This window comes from Gadus macrocephalus, chromosome 7 (assembly GCF_031168955.1).
Source record: "Gadus macrocephalus chromosome 7, ASM3116895v1".
Taxonomy (NCBI): domain Eukaryota; kingdom Metazoa; phylum Chordata; class Actinopteri; order Gadiformes; family Gadidae; genus Gadus; species Gadus macrocephalus.
Window position 1 is genome coordinate 619,074 of NC_082388.1, and position 19,654 is coordinate 638,727.

General features: G+C 46.2%; 2 protein-coding genes across 5 annotated transcripts in view; both read right to left on the minus strand.

The window, feature by feature from the left end:
* LOC132460670 (abl interactor 2-like) overlaps positions 1–2,673 on the minus strand; it is a 48,492-nt gene extending 45,819 nt beyond the window's left edge. Inside the window, 1 exon segment of the mRNA XM_060055499.1 lies at positions 2,477–2,673. Coding sequence (XP_059911482.1) covers positions 2,477–2,593 — 117 coding nt within the window. The 5' untranslated portion in view covers positions 2,594–2,673.
* A 276-nt stretch (positions 2,674–2,949) lies between these two features.
* LOC132460691 (transmembrane protein 237B-like) lies at positions 2,950–18,798 on the minus strand. Of its 4 annotated transcripts, none has more exons than XM_060055537.1 (14): positions 18,573–18,798; positions 18,408–18,443; positions 17,168–17,190; positions 12,390–12,403; positions 12,238–12,306; positions 9,457–9,588; positions 8,731–8,827; positions 7,949–8,103; positions 6,745–6,871; positions 6,045–6,236; positions 5,433–5,506; positions 5,129–5,213; positions 3,625–3,746; positions 2,950–3,478 (listed from the first exon to the last, which is right to left on the minus strand). In XM_060055537.1, the coding sequence occupies exons 1-14, from the start codon at positions 18,591–18,593 to the stop codon at positions 3,423–3,425; spliced, it is 1,203 nt and encodes a 400-aa protein (XP_059911520.1). In that variant the 5' UTR covers positions 18,594–18,798; the 3' UTR covers positions 2,950–3,422. The 4 variants fall into 4 exon arrangements, with proteins under 4 accessions (XP_059911520.1, XP_059911519.1, XP_059911522.1 ...); XM_060055536.1 differs by having other exon boundaries at positions 12,238–12,309; XM_060055539.1 differs by lacking the exons at positions 18,408–18,443; positions 18,573–18,798 and adding an exon at positions 17,713–17,841.
* Between the last annotated feature and the right edge of the window lie 856 nt (positions 18,799–19,654).

Sequence of the window (19,654 nt, forward strand, 5' to 3'; positions counted from 1 at the left end):
GAGAGGAGTCAGTGAAGGTTTAGCGTTTAGGTTTATTAGGAGAGGAGTCAGTGAAGGTTTCAGCGTTTAGGTTTATTAGGAGAGGAGTCAGTGAAGGTTTAGCGTTTAGGTTTATTAGGAGAGGAGTCAGTGAAGGTTTCAGCATTTAGGTTTATTAGGAGAGGAGTCAGTGAAGGTTTCAGCGTTTAGGTTTATTAAGAGAGGAGTCAGTGAAGGTTTCTTTGGCCGGCAGACACTTTTTGGTTGTGTGCGGAAATGGAAGAGCAATGAGCACAGGACAGAGGATGAAGTGGGCCATCGGACAATCAATAAACAGACGGGGACACCGAGAGCGACAGCCAATCAGCCTGCAGAGGAAGGGCTGGGAGGGTGGGAGACTGCGTCTTTCCATGTGTCACACCAAAGTGATCGGTTCATTCTACATTCGGCAGCACCAGAGTCTAGTGATGGAGGACCCTTCACCCGGAGCGTGCGTGCGTCTCTCTCTCTCTCAGGGGGGCCCAGGGGCCACTAGAGGTGTGTGGGGGGGCCAGGGGCCACTAGTGGGCCTAGGGGTCATGTGCGCAGACGGAGGGGCCACACACACAGTGGGGGGCCTCAAGGTAGAGTACACCGTGTTCAACACACACAACTCATCAGCTAGAGGAAGAGCCAGATGGCTACATTACCTCTCACAGAGAGGAGGAGGAGGAGGAGGAGGAGGAGGAGGAGGAGGAGGAGGAGGAGGTCATGTGATGCTGCTGCTTCAGGAGCGGGGGGATGCATAGGGATAACTCCGGATGAGAGCACATGACAGTCTGTGACACTCACATCTCCACTATTAATAACCTCAACACGAGACATGTGATGAAGGAGGCACCACACTGTCACATCTACACCATCACAGCTACACCGTTGGGGGAACTGTCCTTTAGACGGAGGGTAGACTCAATGTTTAACGTGTCTAATATCCAACATTACACCATCAGAGGAACTGTCCTTTAGGTGGAGGTGGACTCAATGTTTAACACGTCTCATATCCAGCACATTACATCTGAGACGTAGAAGTCTTGGCTGATACAGTAAACATTATGATGAGGTGATAAACCGTGTTCATGGTCTAAAATGAATATTTAGCATTACGACACACCTTTCAATTGAATTCCAAAAATGTTGGGTGAACACCAGGTAGGGTGGGTGTGTGTGTATGTGTATGTGTATGTGTATGTGTGTGTGTGTGTGTGTGTCTCTCTTCCATATTGTAAATGTGTGTGACCTGTGTGTACACATCTACATCAACACATCCGGCCCACCCCTCCACCAGTCTGCTGGTACGAGGAGCCGACCGGTAGATCCTGCTGGGTGAGTAGGCTCTGCCACCCGGCCTCACCTTCCTCTCAGCGTCAGAACCCCTGCGGAGGACTCAACCTGTCCGACCACACCGCCCCGCCCCCACCACACCGACACACACACCACAGGCCGACTAGAGAGAGAGCAGCAGCCATTGTAAGGTATTCTAATGAGAGAACGAGAGAATCAGAGAGGGAGAGACGGAAGGAGAGAGAGAAGAGAGATGGAGGGTGAGAACGAGCGAGAGACTGAAGGAGAGAGAGAAGAGAGAAGAGAGAACGAGAACGAGAGAGAAGGAACGAGTGGGTGGACTTAAAGAGGAGTTGGACTGGATTCAAAAGGCGTCTAAACTTTAATGAGGGGCTTTATCACACACACACACACACACACACACACACACGTTTATAGGAGAGACCTTATAGCGTTCCTTAATAAAATAGACAGTACTTATCAGATACTACCGTCAACAGTAGGGACATGCATCAAGTACTACAGTCAACCGTACTATATCAAGTACCGTCAACAGTGGGAACGTGCATCAGATATTACAGTCCACAGTACTATCTCATCAGATATTACAGTCCACAGTACTACCTCATGTCATCATCAGATACAACCGTCAACAGACGGAAAATCCATCAGATACTCCCGTCAACAGTAGGGACATGCATCAGATACTACAATACAACCTCATGTATCAGACAGGTACTACTGTGTGGTGAATCTATGGTCTCTGTAGTGAGCGCCGAACCACCGGGAGTACCTCACCGAGGAGCCTCCCGTCAGCTCCCCGGGAGCAGTACCCCGCTCCCCGGGAGAAGCACCCCGCCGGCGGTCTGGTTCCCATTAGGACCCGAGGAGCCTCCGCTAGCTAGGCGGCTAACAGAGCCGCGAACGACGGGAAAACGACACCCGTTCATGGATAAAATACTAAACCTCTAACCGGCCATTTAACGTAGCGGGGTCTCTGGCGGATGATTATCCGTCATCTGGGTGATAATCAGACACTAATGTGACGTCTGGATGTGGTTCCTCCTCCGTCCGCAGCGGCTAGTTAGCTTAGCATCGCTTCTCCGGGAGGCGCTCGGTCGCTCCCCGGAGAGGAGAGCCGAATCCCCGGGAGGCGAAGCGCTCACCAACAGCTCACCTGGACATAGTTGCTCTCGCAGTACTCCGCGACCCTCTCCAGGTTGGTGAAGCTGTCCAGTAAGGCGCTCCGGCCGGCCGGGATCTCCTCTTCCAGAAGCATCTGTAGCTCCGCCATCTTCACATCTTTAGCCGTGTGTATGTGTGCGTGTTTCTGTATGCGCGTGTGTGTGTTTCTGTATGCGCGTGTGTGTGTGTGTGTGTGTGTGTGTGTGTGTGTGTGTGTCCGTCCCGGTGGCCGGTTGCGGTACTGCCGGACTCTCCGTTCATCGCGGTCACGACTATTCTGCATTCCCGCAGACTCCCACGTCAACACGCATGGAGGAACCGCAGATGAATAATACTATTTATTTAATATCTTGTGTTTTTGCTGTATAAGCAACAAAGGAATGTGTTCAAAATGCTCCTCTTAATACCATACAGTATTAATTCATAAATAATACATAAAAACAAACAAATTAGACAAACGATGTGTTGAGGGTTTTTTGTTCTGTTTGTATTTAAAAAAGAAAAGCATTTCTATCTTCATCTTGATAAAAATATAAAATAATCGGCTACAAAGCAAAACACACGGTGGCAAAATACTGTAAAAATATCAACTCTGTGCAAAATATCAACTAAAGCAAAACACAAGGTGGCAAAATACTGTAAAAAATATCAACTATGTGCAAAACAATATACATGATTGGCATCTATAAACATTGTTAAAGGTCTATAAAGGTAGTTAAAGGGTATCTAAAAGGTACGGGTAGAAAAAGTTCTTCAAAAGGTAGGCAAAGGTAGTTAAAGGCCTATAGAGGATATTTAAAGGTAATTAAAGGTCTATAGAGGGTATTTAAAAGGTAATTAAAGGTCTATAAAGGGTATCTAAAAGGTAAGGTAGGTTAAGGTCTTTAAAGGACTATAAAGGGTATTTAAGGTCTTTAAAGGTAGGTCAAGGAGAGTGTTCATGCTGTCATCTCCGTCTTGTACTCTGGTTCCACCTCCATGGACATCAGGTACCCTGAGAGGAGAACGTTACAGAGATCATTACATACTACTCCTCCTCCCCCTCCTCATCCCCTCCTCCTCCTCCTCCCCTCCTCCTCCTCCTCCCCTCCTCCTCCTCCTCCTCTCCCCCCCCCCCCCCCCCCCCCTCCTCCCCCTCACCCTCAGTGTAGTCGGTCTCTGGCTGTGAGGAGATGAAGATCCAGGCCAGGCCGACCAGCACGGCCACCACCAGGTTCACCGTCACCCAGGGGTGCATCACCTCGCCCTCCCTCCCTGGTGTCCTTCAGTACAATAAGAAACACTAGTTAAATATTAACCTGGTTCAATAACTAACCCTCTATGTTTATATAGTTAAACATATTGTTCTAATAACCTGGTTCAATAACTAACCCTCTATGTTTATATAGTTAAACATATTGTTCTAATAACCTGGTTTAATAACTAACCCTCTATGTTTATGTAGTTAAACATATTGTTCTAATAACCTGGTTTAATAACTAACCCTCTATGTTTATATAGTTAAACATATTGTTCTAATAACCTGGTTTAATAACTAACCCTCTATGTTTATATAATTAAACATATTGTTCTAATAACCTGGTTTAATAACTAACCCTCTATGTTTATATAGTTAAACATATTGTTCTAATAACCTGGTTTAATAACTAACCCTCTATGTTTATATAGTTAAACATATTGTTCTAATAACCTGGTTTAATAACTAACCCTCTATGTTTATATAGTTAAACATATTGTTCTAATAACCTGGTTCAATAACTAACCCTCTATGTTTATATAGTTAAACATATTGTTCTAATAACCTGGTTTAATAACTAACCCTCTATGTTTATATAGTTAAACATATTGTTCTAATAACCTGGTTTAATAACTAACCCTCTATGTTTATATAGTTAAACATATTGTTCTAATAACCTGGTTTAATAACTAACCCTCTATGTTTATATAGTTAAACATATTGTTCTAATAACCTGGTTTAATAACTAACCCTCTATGTTTATATAGTTAAACATATTGTTCTAATAACCTGGTTTAATAACTAACCCTCTATGTTTATATAGTTAAACATATTGTTCTAATAACCTGGTTCAATAACTAACCCTCTATGTTTATATAGTTAAACATATTGTTCTAATAACCTGGTTTAATAACTAACCCTCTATGTTTATATAGTTAAACATATTGTTCTAATAACCTGGTTTAATAACTAACCCTCTATGTTTATATAGTTAAACATATTGTTCTAATAACCTGGTTTAATAACTAACCCTCTATGTTTATATAATTAAACATATTGTTCTAATAACCTGGTTTAATAACTAACCCTCTATGTTTATATAGTTAAACATATTGTAATGCAACAGACGTGAGAACTGCACGGGAGTGGACTCTCATTAGAGTCCACTCCCTAACGAGGTCCACCTAACGAGGTCCACGTAACAAGGTTGATCTAACGAGGCTTAGACCAGTAAGTCCCCACAGGCTGCTGTTGGACTGGTAGAGGTTGATCTAACCAGGTTAGGGTTAACTCATCACAGGCTGCTGTTGGACTGGTAGAGGTTGATCTAACCAGGTTAGGGTTAACTCACCACAGGCTGCTGTTGGCCTGGTAAAGGTTGATCTAACCAGGTTAGGGTTAACTCACCACAGGCTGCTGTTGGACTGGTAGAGGTTGATCCGGTCACTGGTCATCTGCTGACTGAGAGACAGAACCAGGGCCGAGAAATATACTGGAGAGAGAGAGAGACAGAGAGAGACAGAGACAGAGACAGAGACAGACAGACAGACAGACAGACAGACAGACAGACAGACAGACAGACAGACAGACAGACAGACAGACAGACAGAGGCATTGAGAGAAGGACACATACACAGAAGGAGAGAGGTTCGATTATTAAAGTGTTGTGTATAACTGAGTGTGTAGAAGAGGAGTTGTGTTGTTGGTCTCACAGAACGAGGCCAGCGCCATGGGGTCAAGGGTCAGGAACTCTCTCAGCGCCAAGGAGCCCTTCGCCAGGTTCACCCTGTCACAACATGAACACATGAACCAGGTTCACCCTCTCACAACATGAACCAGGTTCACCCTGTCACAACATGAAGACATGAATCAGGTTCACCCTCTCACAACATGAACCCATGAACCAGGTTCACTCTAAACCCCTCCCATTCACAATAAACCCCTCCCACTCACTTTAAACCCCTCCCACTCACTATAAACCCCTCCCACTCACCCATAACCCCTAACACTAACCCATAAACCGCTCCCACTCACTATTAACCCCTCCCACTCACCCATAGCCCCTCCCACTCACTATAAACCCCTCCCATTCACTCATAACCCCTCCCACTCACTATAAACCCCTCCCACTCACCCATAACCCCTCCCACTCACTATAAACCCCTCCCACTCACTATAAACCCCTCCCACTCACTATAAACCCCTCCCACTCACTATAAACCCCTCCCACTCACACCCTTCACAAAGCTGAGCTGAGATAGGGATGGTGGTGGTGGTGGTGTTAGTGGTGGTGATGGAGGTGATGAAGGTGGTGGAGGTCCTACCTGTCGAAGGCGGCCACAGTGCTCAGGGCCAGCAGCAGGTAGGTGAGGGACTGGGCGGGATAGGCCAGGCCGTGGTATTGGACCAGCAGGTCTAGGGACCCCGTCAGGTGCTTCCCCGCCAGGACATAGACCACCACCATGTTCCAGACCGCATAGCCCGCCAGGAACCCATGGGAGAAGAGACCCACCACCCTGAGATCAGAGAGGAACCAGAGAGAGACCAGACCACTGAGGACCAGAGAGAGACCAGAGAGACAAGAGAGAGACCAGAGCCCCCTGAGGACCAGAGAGAGACCAGACCACTGAGGACCAGAGGGAGACCAGAGAGAGAGCAGGGCCCCATGAGGACCAGAGGGAGACCGGAGAGAGACCAGACCACCCTGAGGCACAGAGAGAGACCAGAGAGAGACCAGAGCCCCATGAGGACCAGAGAGACAAGACCACACTGAGGACCAGAGAGAGACCAGACCACACTGAGGACCCGACAGGAGACCCTCCCTCCTCCTCCTCCTGTTCCTCCTCCTCCACCCTCCTCCAACTCCCCCTCCTCTCCTCTACCTGCTCCTCCTCCTCCTCCTCCTCTCCTCCCCCTTCTCCTCCTCTCCTGCTCCACCTCCCCTCCTGCTCCTCCTCCTCCTCTCCTCTCAAAATGGCGGGGTATCCTAAACACCCTGTGATGGACTACAGGGGGGGTGTTTACCGGAAGCCCCCGTGGACCCTGAGGGCCACGTCCCTGGTGGTCCAGTACTGCTGCTGGTCCATGAGGTCATCGGTCTGGTCGCTGGACCGCTGCACAGCACCGGAGCGATCTGCCGCCTGGAAACGCTCTGAGAGAGAGAGGGAGAGAGCGAGGGAGAGAGGGAGAGAGCGAGAGAGGGAGAGAGGGAGAGAGGGAGAGAGAGAGAGAGGGAGAGCGAGCGAGCGAGACAGAGACAGAGAGAGAAGGAGCGAGAGAGACAGAGACAGAGACAGAGACAGAGACAGAGAGAGAGAGAGACAGAGAAAGACACACAGACAGACAGACAGGGAGAGACAGAGACATAAATAGAAGCATACATACTGAAATATGAGCATGCATACACAGACACAAGGCACGCACAAAGGCACGCACAAAGTACAAACAATAGAGCACACATGGTTCTACACAACCAGTAGATGATGAGTGTATTTTATAAATGTGTGACTTGTGTAGCTAATAGCCCAGGTCAGAACCAGTAGAACCAGTAAAACCAGTGGAACCAGTAGAACCAGCAGAACCAGTAGAACCATCAATACCATCAGGACCAGTAAAACCATTACAACCAGTAGAACCATCAATACCAGTAGAACCATTACAACCAGTAGAACCAGTAGAACCATCAGGACCAGTACAACAAGTAGAACCAGTAGGACCAGTACAACCAGTAGAACCATGAGGACCAGCACAACCAGTAGAACCATCAGGACCAGTAGAACCAGTAGAACCAGTAGAACCATCAGGACCATCAGAACCAGTACAACCAGTAGGACCATCAGAAACAGTAGAACCATCAGGACCATCAGAACCAGTAGAACCATCAGGACCAGTACAACCAGTACAACCAGTACAACCAGTGGAACCAGTAGAACCATCAGAACCAGTAGAACCATCAGAACCATGAGGACCAGTAGAACCATCAGGAGCAGTAGAACCAGTAGAACCATCAGAACCAGTAGAACCATCAGAATCAGTAGAACCATCAGGACCAGTAGAACCAGTAGAATGATCAGAACCAGTAGAACCATCAGAACCAGTAGAACCATCAGGACCAGTAGAACCAGTAGAACCATCAGAACCAGTCGAACCAGTAGAACCATCAGGACCAGTAGAACCATCAGAACCATCAGGACCAGTATAACCATCAGGACCAGTAGAAGCGACTCACTGTGCCTCTCGATGAAGACCTTCCCCACCGGCTGGCTCTGGCCCAGCGGCGCCGAGAACAGTGCATGCTGGGGGATGGAGGGGGGGGAGTCACTGATGATGTCATCCTCCTCCACATCCAGTTCAGGGGGGAGGGGCTCTGCCTGCCTGGACTTCCTGAGGAGGAGGAGGGAGGAGGGGGAGGAAGAGGAGGAGGAGGAAGAGAAAGGGGAGAAAGAGGAGGGGGAGGAGGAGGATGAGAGGAGGAGGAAGAGGAAGGGGAAGAGGAGGAGGAGGGAGGGAGAGGAGGAGGAGGGAGGGAGAGAAGGAGGAGGAGGTGGAGGAGGAAGAGGAGGGAGGAAGATGAGGAGAAAGAGCGAGGAAGAGGAGGAGGAGAGGGAGGAGGAAGAGGAGGAGGAGAGAGGAAGAGGAGGAGGAGGATCAGGAGGAGGGAGGAAGAGGAGGAGGAGGAAGAGGAGGAGGAGGAGGAGGGAGGGGAGGTGGAGGAGGAGGAGGAGGAGGAGGGAGGGAGAAAGGAAGAGGAGAAGGAGGAGGGAGGAGTGAGGAGTAGCGGAGAAGGAGGAGGATGGGAGGGAGGGAGGGAGGAGGAGAAGGAGGGAGGGAGGAGGAGGAAGGGAGTAGGGGAGGAGGAAGGGATGAGGAGGAGGAGGAAGAGGAAACCAGAAAGACCCAGGAGACGTTAAAATGAGGATGTCTTTCAGATGACAGATTCTCCCTCCCCAGTGCTTCCCTTCGGAGGACCGGCTGCGTCTGATTGGCCGACACTAAGGAAGTGAGGCTCACCTCTTCCTCTTTGGTTTCTTGACCGTCTCCGTCTCCACGTCCGTCAGGTTGTCCAGACGGTCGCCGTTCACCAGCTCAGCCTGGTCCTCTGCAAGGTCTGGAGGATAGACAGACAGACGGACACACAGAGAGACACACAGAGAGACAGACAGAGAGACACACAGAGAGACACACAGAGAGACAGACAGAGAGACACACACAGAGACACACACAGAGACACACAGAGAGACACACAGCCTTGTAATTCACATTCAACATGTCATGCATAACATGTTTAATGTTATAACATGACATGTGATATCAACATGTGTTTGCCATTGTCGAACCATATAACTTTAATTAGTTACTCATTTAATGCATGAGGAATGGCACCTGGTGGTGACTAGTGGTAGTGACCAAAGCCTTATAATCAGGGCAGTGATTGTACGCAGGTGTGCAAACAAATCTGTGAATGCTGAGAGAGCAGACAGTCTTTACTGCTAACCCCAACCCTAACCCTAGCACAGTCTTTACTGCTAACCCTAACCCCCAACCCTAGCACACAGTCTTTACTGCTAACCCTAACACAGTCTTTACTGCTAACCCTAACCCCCAACCCTAGCACAGTCTTTACTGCTAACCCTAACCCCCAACCCTGTCATGACATGACCTGTCATGACGTGACCTGTCTTGTCATGTCATGACATGTCATGTGAAAGCTAACATGATAACATGCAGAGTGTTAACCTAAGGTGGGGGTCTTCTTCTTCCTCCTCCTGCGCTGCGTGGCCCCTCCGTCACTGCCCAGGTCGGGGGTGACGGCGTCCCCCAGAGGGGAGGCCCCCTGGCTGGGGACCCGCTCCATCTCCACCCCGGGGTCTGGAGGCAGAGGGAGACACCTTAGAACATGTGTTCTCAAAGTGCGGCCCGCGGGCCAATGGCGGCCCGCAGAAACACTCCTGGCAGCCCACAATTCAAGTAAAAGAAAAGAAAGAAAATTTTATTTTTTATTATTATCAATATTAATTTAAACAAAAATAAATAAATATAAAGAGAAAAGTCGACTCTCTCTTTCAATGAAATCCTGTTACATTTGTTAGTTTTAATCCGACTGTACATTACTTTGAAAGGATGAATCTCAGTTTCGTGATTTAGACCTCACTCCCAGAGGTCCACGGTGCAATGTTTTTTTTTCACCACTGGAATGCTAATGGCGTTTCCCGCCTATATTTTTTTGTTTGTCCTTTGGTGGCCCTCAGTCAAATTCTGGGTCCCTAAATTGACCCTCAGCTGTCAAAACTTTGAGAACCCCTGCCTTAGAACAACACTACCACCACTACTACTGGGAGAGGACACTTAGACTACCACTACTACTATGAGAGGACACTTAGACTAACACTACTACTACTACTACTACTACTACTACTACCACTACTATTATGAGAGGACACTTAGACTACCACTACTACTACTACTACCACTACTACTACTACGAGAGGACACTTGGGCCCAATCTCAATACTTCCCCTTACCCCTTATCTTCCCCCTTACCCTTGAAGTTGCGCGTTCATGTGAGAGCTAGTGGTGTCTCAATCTACCCAATTTGATCAAGATTAAGGGATAAGATTGAGTGCTATGTACCCCTTATTTTTAAGATGATTTGAGAGCTCACTTGCTCCTCCAAGGGCTATCCCAGAGCACATGGCGAAACCGGGAATTTTAAAAAAAAAACATGGCTGCTTGAAGCGAGGAATATTTTACAGCTATCTACACAACTTTTTATATGTTTATAATGACTCGGTTTGATCTGAAATGTGCTACACGAACGATGCATAGTATTGTAGGTCTTAACTGAAGCTTTCAAACTGTAGTTTTAGGATACAATTAGCGCGTATACCACCACTCCATTGGCTTATATGGTAGCTTGCCAGCTAGATGGCCTGCAGCGGATTCGAATTGTATCCGAATCCGTTCGGTTCGTTTACCACAGTTCGGAGCATTCTGGAGATCCGCGGATTTCGGTTTCATGAAGGCATTGCCTTATGTAGCGTATTTTGCCTACTGTAGCCTACGTCCGATACAAAGGGTGTTTAGGACCCAGCGGAATGCATTCTCTCCAGTGCTGCCCGAGCCAATGAGACTTTTCCCGCCCCTCCCTTCAGCCTGTCAGCGTTCAAAACAAACTGGGCTTTAAACTTCGTTGCGCTCGTCGCCAGAGTTCTAAGCCTCGTCGGCCGTTAACCCTTATGTTACACTCAGTGCACCATGTTTTCAAATGCATTTAGGGGAACATTTATTGCACAAAAAAGCCTTGCAAATTGTCTGATTGCAGTCAATTAACACATTGCAAATAGACTGTGGGTCTCATTCATTTTTGTGTTTCTCCCCCAAACCCTCCGTCAAAAAAAAGTCCGCCTTTTTACTATCACGGACATGATCCTAATCCGAACCGTATCCGAAACCGAGGCCCAAAACGGTTATCTGAACCGAACCGTGGACACACTGATCCGTTTCACCACTATGCTACACACACCCTCAACTCTTCAACGATGGCGGCAGCATCTAAGATATATATATATCGCTCTTCTTCTCTGGCTTTTATTGGCGTTTCGGCGCTCTGGTGACGGGGCAGCCAGCTGGCGACGATGAATGATGACGTACCCGAAACCGAGTGGCGTCTCATTTCATAGGGGAAAGATCTCAGCCCTTGGCCCTTACACTTGCAAGTGCTAGGGTTAAGACAAAGACAAAGCAAAAGGGGCAAGGGGAAGAATCGAGATTCGGCCTTAGACTACCACTAACCACGACTACTACATCTACTACTACACTGACTGACCGGATACATGTCTACCCCGGGGTCTAAAGGAGAAGGCCCTTATATGTTACACATTAGGGTTAGTGTGTGTGTTGTGTTGGAAAAATTCATATGTTGCTACCTTTTAGTCGAATAGTCTTTGTTTTCCATTCCGTGTATTGTCTTGCCACCCTGCTCTTCCTCAGTGTCGTCTACGTATTGACCTTTGTGCTTGGTTCAGTAACCTCACCGTTGGAGTGAGTGATGCCGTCAAAATGTTAACCCTTGTGATCTGGTCAGCTGTCCTACCTTCCTCAGAGTCAATCAAAATGTTAACCCTTGTGATCTGGTCAGCTGTCCTACCTTCCTCAGTGGCGTCTAAATCTAAACCCTCTTCTATGGGTAACCGGCCTGCCTTCCTCAGAATCAATCGTGATGTTAACCTTTGTACTTGGGTAAAACGGTCACAGGGGTTAGGACATCCTCTTGTGCACTCTTCTGCTCGATGAGAACACAGGGAACTCTGTGTCTTGGGTAAACATTACCTGATTTGATTATTGACATCTGCAATATGGGGAGGACGCAATATCTGTTAAAGGAAATTATTTCCATGACGTGTGTGTGTGTGTGTGTGTGTGTGTGTGTGTGTGTGTGTGTGTGTGTGTGTGTGTGTGTGTGTGTGTGTGTGTGTGTGTGTGTGTGTGTGTGTGTGTGTGTGCGTGCGTGCGTCTCACCCTCCACATTGTCCACCCCACTGGGAACCTTCTTCGATCGTTTCTTCTTAGTCTTGGGGACTGGGAGATCTACTGGGAGCAGACCAGTGTTACAAACATAACTCAGCAGAGGACTGACTGACTGACTGATGAGCAGCAGGCGGTTAACTTACCGGCTGAGTCCTGGCTTCATGTTCAATTCAGCGAACAGGGGGGGAGAGGTAATAAACATTAAGATAAACTCAGAGTGGTCATCGACAAAACAACAACTGCAAATAACAAACATTTGATGCTTAATGTTGCTGTTCAATTCAAATATTTGAATAGATCATATCTAATGACTACTTTAGGTTTTCTTGGCTGCTTTCAGATAGAGCATCACGTGATTGTTGAGGTTTTTTTAAATTTTACAAGGAAATTAATACAATTAATTCAGACATTTATTCATTGAGGAAAGAATGGTTTGATTAATCATCCATGAAATAATCCTTAGTTGCAGCCCTAAATCAAAGTAACTTTGTTGATATTTGCTAAATAATTTCCATATTTGTTTGTTTTGAATATATATATATATATATATATATATATATATATATATATATATATATATATATATATATATATATATATATATATATATATATATATATATATATATATTAGTGCTGTCAGTTAAACGCGTTATTAACGGCCTTAACGCAAACCAATTTTAACTGCGTTAATTTTTTTATCGCGCGATTAACGCAATTATTTTATTTTACTTATTTTATTTTCCTTGTTTACTTTTGCTCAAAACATAGAAGCAGTAGCCTGACTGCAATGTTCCAGGCAGTATGTTCGTATGTTCATCGTTTAATTGCACTATATTGGCTTTTTTTTTGTATCGTCCTGTTTTGATCAGTATATGCCAATGTTGTTATCAATAAAAAAACATTTGCACAAGCCAAGCCGATGCACTTCTCCATGTTGATAAGAGCATTAAAGGTCCCATGACATGCTATTTTATGTATTCTTTAATATAGGTATTAGTGGGCAACTAACACAGTATTCAAAGACGTTCCCGAAATTCAGCCGTGGTGCAGAGTTACAGCCACTCCGAGCCAGTCGCACATTGAGCTTCCCCCAAATGCGCTGTTTTGGTGTCTGTAGCTATAATGCAAATGAGGAGGAGCGAGGCGGGTCAAGGAGGAGGGTGGGGGTGTGGCCCTGAGCAGCTTGCAGCCACGGTACCATGCGCTCTGTTTACAGTGGATGTATTGCAATGGCGAGGCGCACACAGCAGGGGTTAAAATTAACTTTTTTTCACCACCGTCCCGGAAACGTCCCGAAAAACATTTTGAACCGTCCCGAATCGTCCGGAATTTTTATCATAAATATTTTTTACATTTTGAGTCGTTACTTAGGCCTACTGATAATATAATAAAAACACAATACATTATGTTGATGAAATAATATATTTATTTCCAGATGACAAGCAACACCCTCGCAGAACTGTGGTCTATCTACATGACCACAGTTTTGCGCCTGTGATCGCAGAGCAGCAGGCTCTCGCACTGCTTGCCTCTCGAGCAGCGCGAGACTGCCTAATATGCCATCTTATGCACGCCTTTTTTGCGGCACGGTCCGCACGTTTACACTGCGCGAGGTAAATTGCCTGCTTGAGCTAGAACCCCAATTTACCCTCCCGGACCCTACACACATTGGCGGTTTATTGGGTTTCATTCTGATGTAAATGCGACGGCTCCGCGGTTCAAGGGGGGGGGGCTTGGGTAGACATGTTGCGCTGTCTGCAAAGAGACAACGCAGCATATCATCATGAGCAGTTCTAACTGAAAAGTAAGGAATCTGCGAGCTGCTGACCATGTAAGAGAAGGTGATGCAGTCGCATTAAACAAAGAAAGATGGTGCGATCTACGAGAGACCAGAGGAACTGTCCTTACGAGGCTTTTGTCGGGATAAAAAGCAAGTGGTCAGCAAAATAAATAATATGTTGCGTTTTTGCACTTGTAAATAGTTAATCGCGCTTGTAGCCTACACTCAGACTTGAACTCATTCTTGCATGCGGGTGTCTTCATTCACAAAAACATTCGGGAGCAAGCAGTCTCCCATGCATAGAACAATGTGTGACGCAGCGCCACAGAATCAACACCGAGCGCCACAAATTGATTCTGCTTATTTTTTTTTTTACGTTTTAGCGATTTTGAAATATAAATATCGTTCTGTTTGTACATCTCCGCGTAGCAATCTTTCTCCCTGTCATTCTCGTTCACAGACGCACACAGAGACAAGCGCACATAGAGACAAGCGCGCATACATGCCAATGGTGCGCGGGTACACTACCACTTATTGGATAAACCTGCGTATCATGCACACGCACTGACTGCGGATTCGCCCGCTCATCCTCTCAATGCACCTACTAAGGCAAACCCGAAGCAGCAGGTATGTAAAAAGGGATAGTGTATAGAACGCCGGTAATTATCGGGAAAATAAGCCCCGACAGGGCGAACTTGCTTCGCCCTGAAGGGGATTATTTTCGATCATGACCGGCGATGTTCTCTACATATCCCGCTTATTACACGGCTACTTGCCAAAACGAAACAATAACTTCACATGGTGTGTCTTTTTACAATTTATTTGATACCACCAGCATTCGTAGTGTTGATCAGCAGAGAAATAGTCTGCCAAAGACACTGACGTCGCTTAGCAACCGAAGACGCTGGGGTTGACAAGTTACCGGAACTTGCGGAGTAAGACTTCATTAGAGGCGAAAAATCTGTTGTTTTCCTTGACAGCGGTCAATTATACTCATGATTATACTTAGCAAGGGTAATTATCAAATATAATTCACCGCCGGAAGTTGTGAAGGTCCCATGCAAGTGAACGGAGCGTTCCATGGCATTGAGAAGACCAATGTAATAATTGCGATTAATGTGAAATGCTATGTATGTATATGAAATTTAGATAAATTAAATTTAGATAAATGACGGTTTTAGACCCCCAGGCCGTTCTGCCGGCGATTTAAATTCGCTCTGCAGCATAGGCTGGAGATCGGGCAGTCTCCCGGTGGGCCGGCCCTCTTTTTTTTTTTGACTCCGTGCGCAGCCCCGCCTTCTCCAGTGAACCAAGAAAGCCTGACGAATGGGGGATTTTACCCCCGCTGTTTCACTGAACAACACAAACCCGAGCGCGCCAGCCAATTGAACGAAGCCCTTTCCATTAAATAAGTATTTTCCACAGATCGCGAACATCGCAGAAAGTGTTGAAAACTTAAACAGAAAAATGAAGTCAGTGCCCAATTCTCTTCGTCCCGAAGTCGACCCGAGAGAGAATAAAAATCCTCCCGATGACAATTAATTACGTCCCCGGGACGACGGGACGTCGTTAATTTTAATCCCTGGCACACAGCCATTAGCCGTGTTCTGTAAATATTCTAGAACACACGGGAGTCCTGGAGCTCTATATCTAAATATTATCATATAGCCTACATAGATATCTATATCATGTAATATATATTATCACGGCCAAAAGCTGTGTGAGCCGATATTATGAATCTCAAACGACCGCGTTGGGTTCTCCGACGTTCCTGGTTCTTCAACGTCCTCATCAATGTGAAGTAGACTGAACCGCGACAAGGAGGAGAAAGGGATTGTTGCCGGGCGGTGGTCCCTCAGCGGGGCTCAAGCGGGAGACATTCGCCGCCAACAATCCCTTTCTCCTCCATGTCGTGGTTCATGTTCTTGAGGGAGTCAAAGCCAAAGTTCCTTCCCCCCAATTCATTCTCAACCTTGGCTGAGATAACCCCCACTACGAGTCTCGTTGTAGAAATACCAGAGACGAGAGTCCGACGTGTTATGCACCATAACACCAGAAGCAGAAGGGTTATCCAAATAACAAGGAAGTGTACAACACTTGCGTTACAGTCCTGGAGCTCTGCATCTAAATAATATCATATAATACATAGATATCTATATCATATAATACATATTATCATGGCCAAAAGCTGTGTGCTCCTCCAGACGATATTATGAATCACAAACGACTTTGTCGGGTTCTGCGACGTCTCTGGTTCTTCCACTTTCACATCAACCTGAAGTAGACTGAACCGCGCGCTGCCGGCTGCCCGCTGCCAGGCGATGGTGCCTCGCGGCAACCGGCGGCATGTCGCAGTTCATGTACTTCAGCGAGTCAAAGCCAAAGTTCCTTTCCCCCAATTCCTTCTCAACCATGGCTCAGATAACCCCCACGAGTCTCGTTGTAGAAATACAAGAGACGTCAAATAACCGACAAGAAACACTTGCGTTACAGTGTGTGCATTCACACACACACACACACACACGTGGCGCTCGCACGGTCGTGTCTCATTGGCGGGCCAACGTCTCTGGGCGGGCCAGGCAGAGTAAGGGGAGGAGCTTAGATGCTTTATGACGTCCTAAATAAAGACATTCCAAATCAGCGCGCTTGGGCCTCCGTTTTTTCAAAGACGAGCAGAACAGCTAGTGCTCGTTTTACACCAAACGCAAGTTTTAGCCACCGGGGGACCATAGGCAGGCTAGGGGAACTCATATTTATGTTAGAAAACCTCATAAAGTGAGATTTTCATGTCATGGGACCTTTAAAATGAGAACAATTTATGGGACAAAGAAATCAAGGGATATTTAGCATAGAAAAAACATTTGTGATTAATCGCGATTGCTCGCGATTAATTGTGAGTTATCTATGACATTAATGCGATTAATAATATTTCAGTTAATCAGACATCATTTAATGCCTCAAAAAAATAAAAAAATTTAAGAAATGGAGATCTCGCCTCTTATAAAGACATAAATGATGTGTAGATGTGATGATTGTGTAGTTGTGATGATAGTGTTGATGTGATGGTTTTGTAGATGTGCTGGTTGTGTAGATGTGATGATTGTGTAGATGTTATGGTTGTGTAGATGTGATAATTCACCTCGGCATCGCAGGCAGGGTCCTCTGTCCATGAGAAGGATGAGGAGATGAAGAGGAAGAGAGAGAACATCAAACACAAGGCTTTACTCAACAGTCAACAACGAGGTCATCATTACGTTACATTAATGGTTTGACCGCACAAGTTAGCCAAGAGCCACACAAGGATGAAGACTTCTCATTGGCTGATGAGTCGTATCTTCTAAAGGCCAGCATCACCTTTACTTTAGGAGGCATTACACCTTTGCATAGATTATAACCTCTTTCTCCTGATATAATACAAGACCTTCTCATAGATTATAACCTCCCCCTCCTCATAATACAAGAGTTTACCGTAGATTATAACCTCTCTCCTCATATAATACAAGACTTTACTGTAGAATATAACCTCTCTCCTCATATAGTACAAGACTTTACCGTAGAATATAAACTCTCTCTCCTCATATAATACAAGACTTTAGCGTGGATTATAAACTCTCTCTCCTCATATAATACAAGACCTTACCGTAGATTATAAACTCTCTCTACTCATATAATACAAGACCTTACCGTGGATTTCCTCGCCATTCCACCGAGGAGTCAGTGAGGAGCATTCAACACGTTCAACTGGACATCATTAATCCCTCCAGGGCTAAACCTAAAGCTTGTTGCTATGACAACAGTGGATTACCACTGAGACGCACTGTACCCCTGCAGGGACCGAATGGCTCATATGGGCGTTACGGGCAGGGATGCGGGACTTTGAGTTAGATGAAAAGTCAGTTCGGCTTTTTACATATGTCTAAGGCGGGCCTTAAACCCATGTAAGTGAAGGTCCCGCCTTAAACCAATCCAAAGCGATGTCCCGCCTTTAACCTGTGTATCTTTGGATAGTTTTAAGGCGGGACTTTCAGAAACACAGCCTGTGTTTCTGAAAGTCCACCTGTGTAACTCAGAGTCCCGCCTTAAGCCTGTGTTACACAGGCTTAAGGCGGGACTCTGAGTTACACAGGTTTAAGGCGGGACATTTAGTTACATGGGAGGCCTATAGGCAGTTTACTGGCAAGTGAAAGAGAGGGATATCCGATGGAGGGATGCATTTTATTTTCCTTGTAATTCTATTATTCTCACTAAAATGACTTTAAACGGGCCAACAGCGCATATGAAGTACGATACCAGAAGTGCATTCTGGTAAACCGGAAGCTGGGCTAAACGCATGACCCTCTCCCAGACTGGGGGTGGTTCTCACGGTGTGATGAACTGACCTGGGGTTTCTCCGGCAGGTCCCTCCGCCGAGTTGTCTTCAGTTTGGAGGCAGATGGAGAACGTAAGAGCCACACATCAACACAATAAAGAGGAATGATACAGTGAGCTTCACTGTTAATAAATACTGTAAATGTTAAGGTTTCCGTTACTTTAATCATAGTTACCGTTATGTTTGGTCTTTCCATTCCGCTCAGTCCGTCACTCTGAATTAAACTAAAACATCCTAACGTGTCAGAGCATGACTGGTGGTGTTTGTCTGATATATAAATGAGTAAATTAGGTGTTCGTTAATTAGGAGTTAGTTAATGAGGTGTCCGTGTCTTAAGCAGCGGGACTGTACGGTTTGTTTATATTTACGTCACCCGGCGTTGGTAAAACACACTTCCGTTGCCTTCAGAGTAAAAGCCCCGCTGACTCGACGAGCTTCCGGTTCCTTCAAAATAACAGCCCCACAGCACTAGTCACTAGATAAAATCAAACCTTTATTTAAACCGTCAAACTGCATGTATTAAGTCTATGGCTGGATACTGTAATATTTATTCTAATAATTATAATCTATTTAATTACTATATTATAATCAATGTTAATAACGATTATTATTTATGACTGAACAGGGTCTCTTGCCTTAATAGATATGAATAATAATCAACAGGTGGTGGACTCTAAAGCTGCTAAGATATTAAAATGTGGTCCTTGATTCTGTCATGAGTCATATTACATAATGAAGACGTGATATGAATAAAGTTCAAAGCACTTGGGCCTCAAGGTTTTATCGTCGTTGTCGCTGGTATCCATTCTGCTAACCCACTTCACCATCACCACCATCATCATCAACACCATTCTCCTTTCTCCCCTCTCCCCTCTCCTCTCTCCTCCCTCTTCTTCTCTCCACCTCTCTTCTCTCCTCTCCCTTCTCCTCCTCTCCTCTCCTCTCTCCCCTCCTCTCCGTCTCTCCTCTCTCCTTCACTCCCCTCTCCTTCTTTCCTCTGTCCCTCTTCCTCTCTCCCGGGGATGTGGTGTTTCAAAACACAGATCTAGGCCCACACACGAACACGAACACACACACACACACACACACACACACACACACACACACACACACACACACACACACACACACACACACACACACACACACACACACACACACACACACACACACACACACTGTGGCATCCCGCCCCGTAAACCTCGGCCCGGACCAGCCCGAGGGTTGGTCCTGGATGGCCGTTACCACCGTCACCCA

Bases quoted from the DNA above. Each gene is read 5' to 3' on its own strand.
- LOC132460691 (XM_060055536.1), bottom strand. From the start codon at position 18,593: ATGGAAAGACCAAACATAACG. The intron at 5,507-6,044 runs GTAGGACCTCCA...ATGTTGTGACAG, and splicing joins ACTGTGGCCGCCTTCGACAG to GGTGAACCTGGCGAAGGGCT. The intron at 3,747-5,128 runs GTGAGTTAACCC...ATTGTACTGAAG, and splicing joins CAGTCCAACAGCAGCCTGTG to GACACCAGGGAGGGAGGGCG.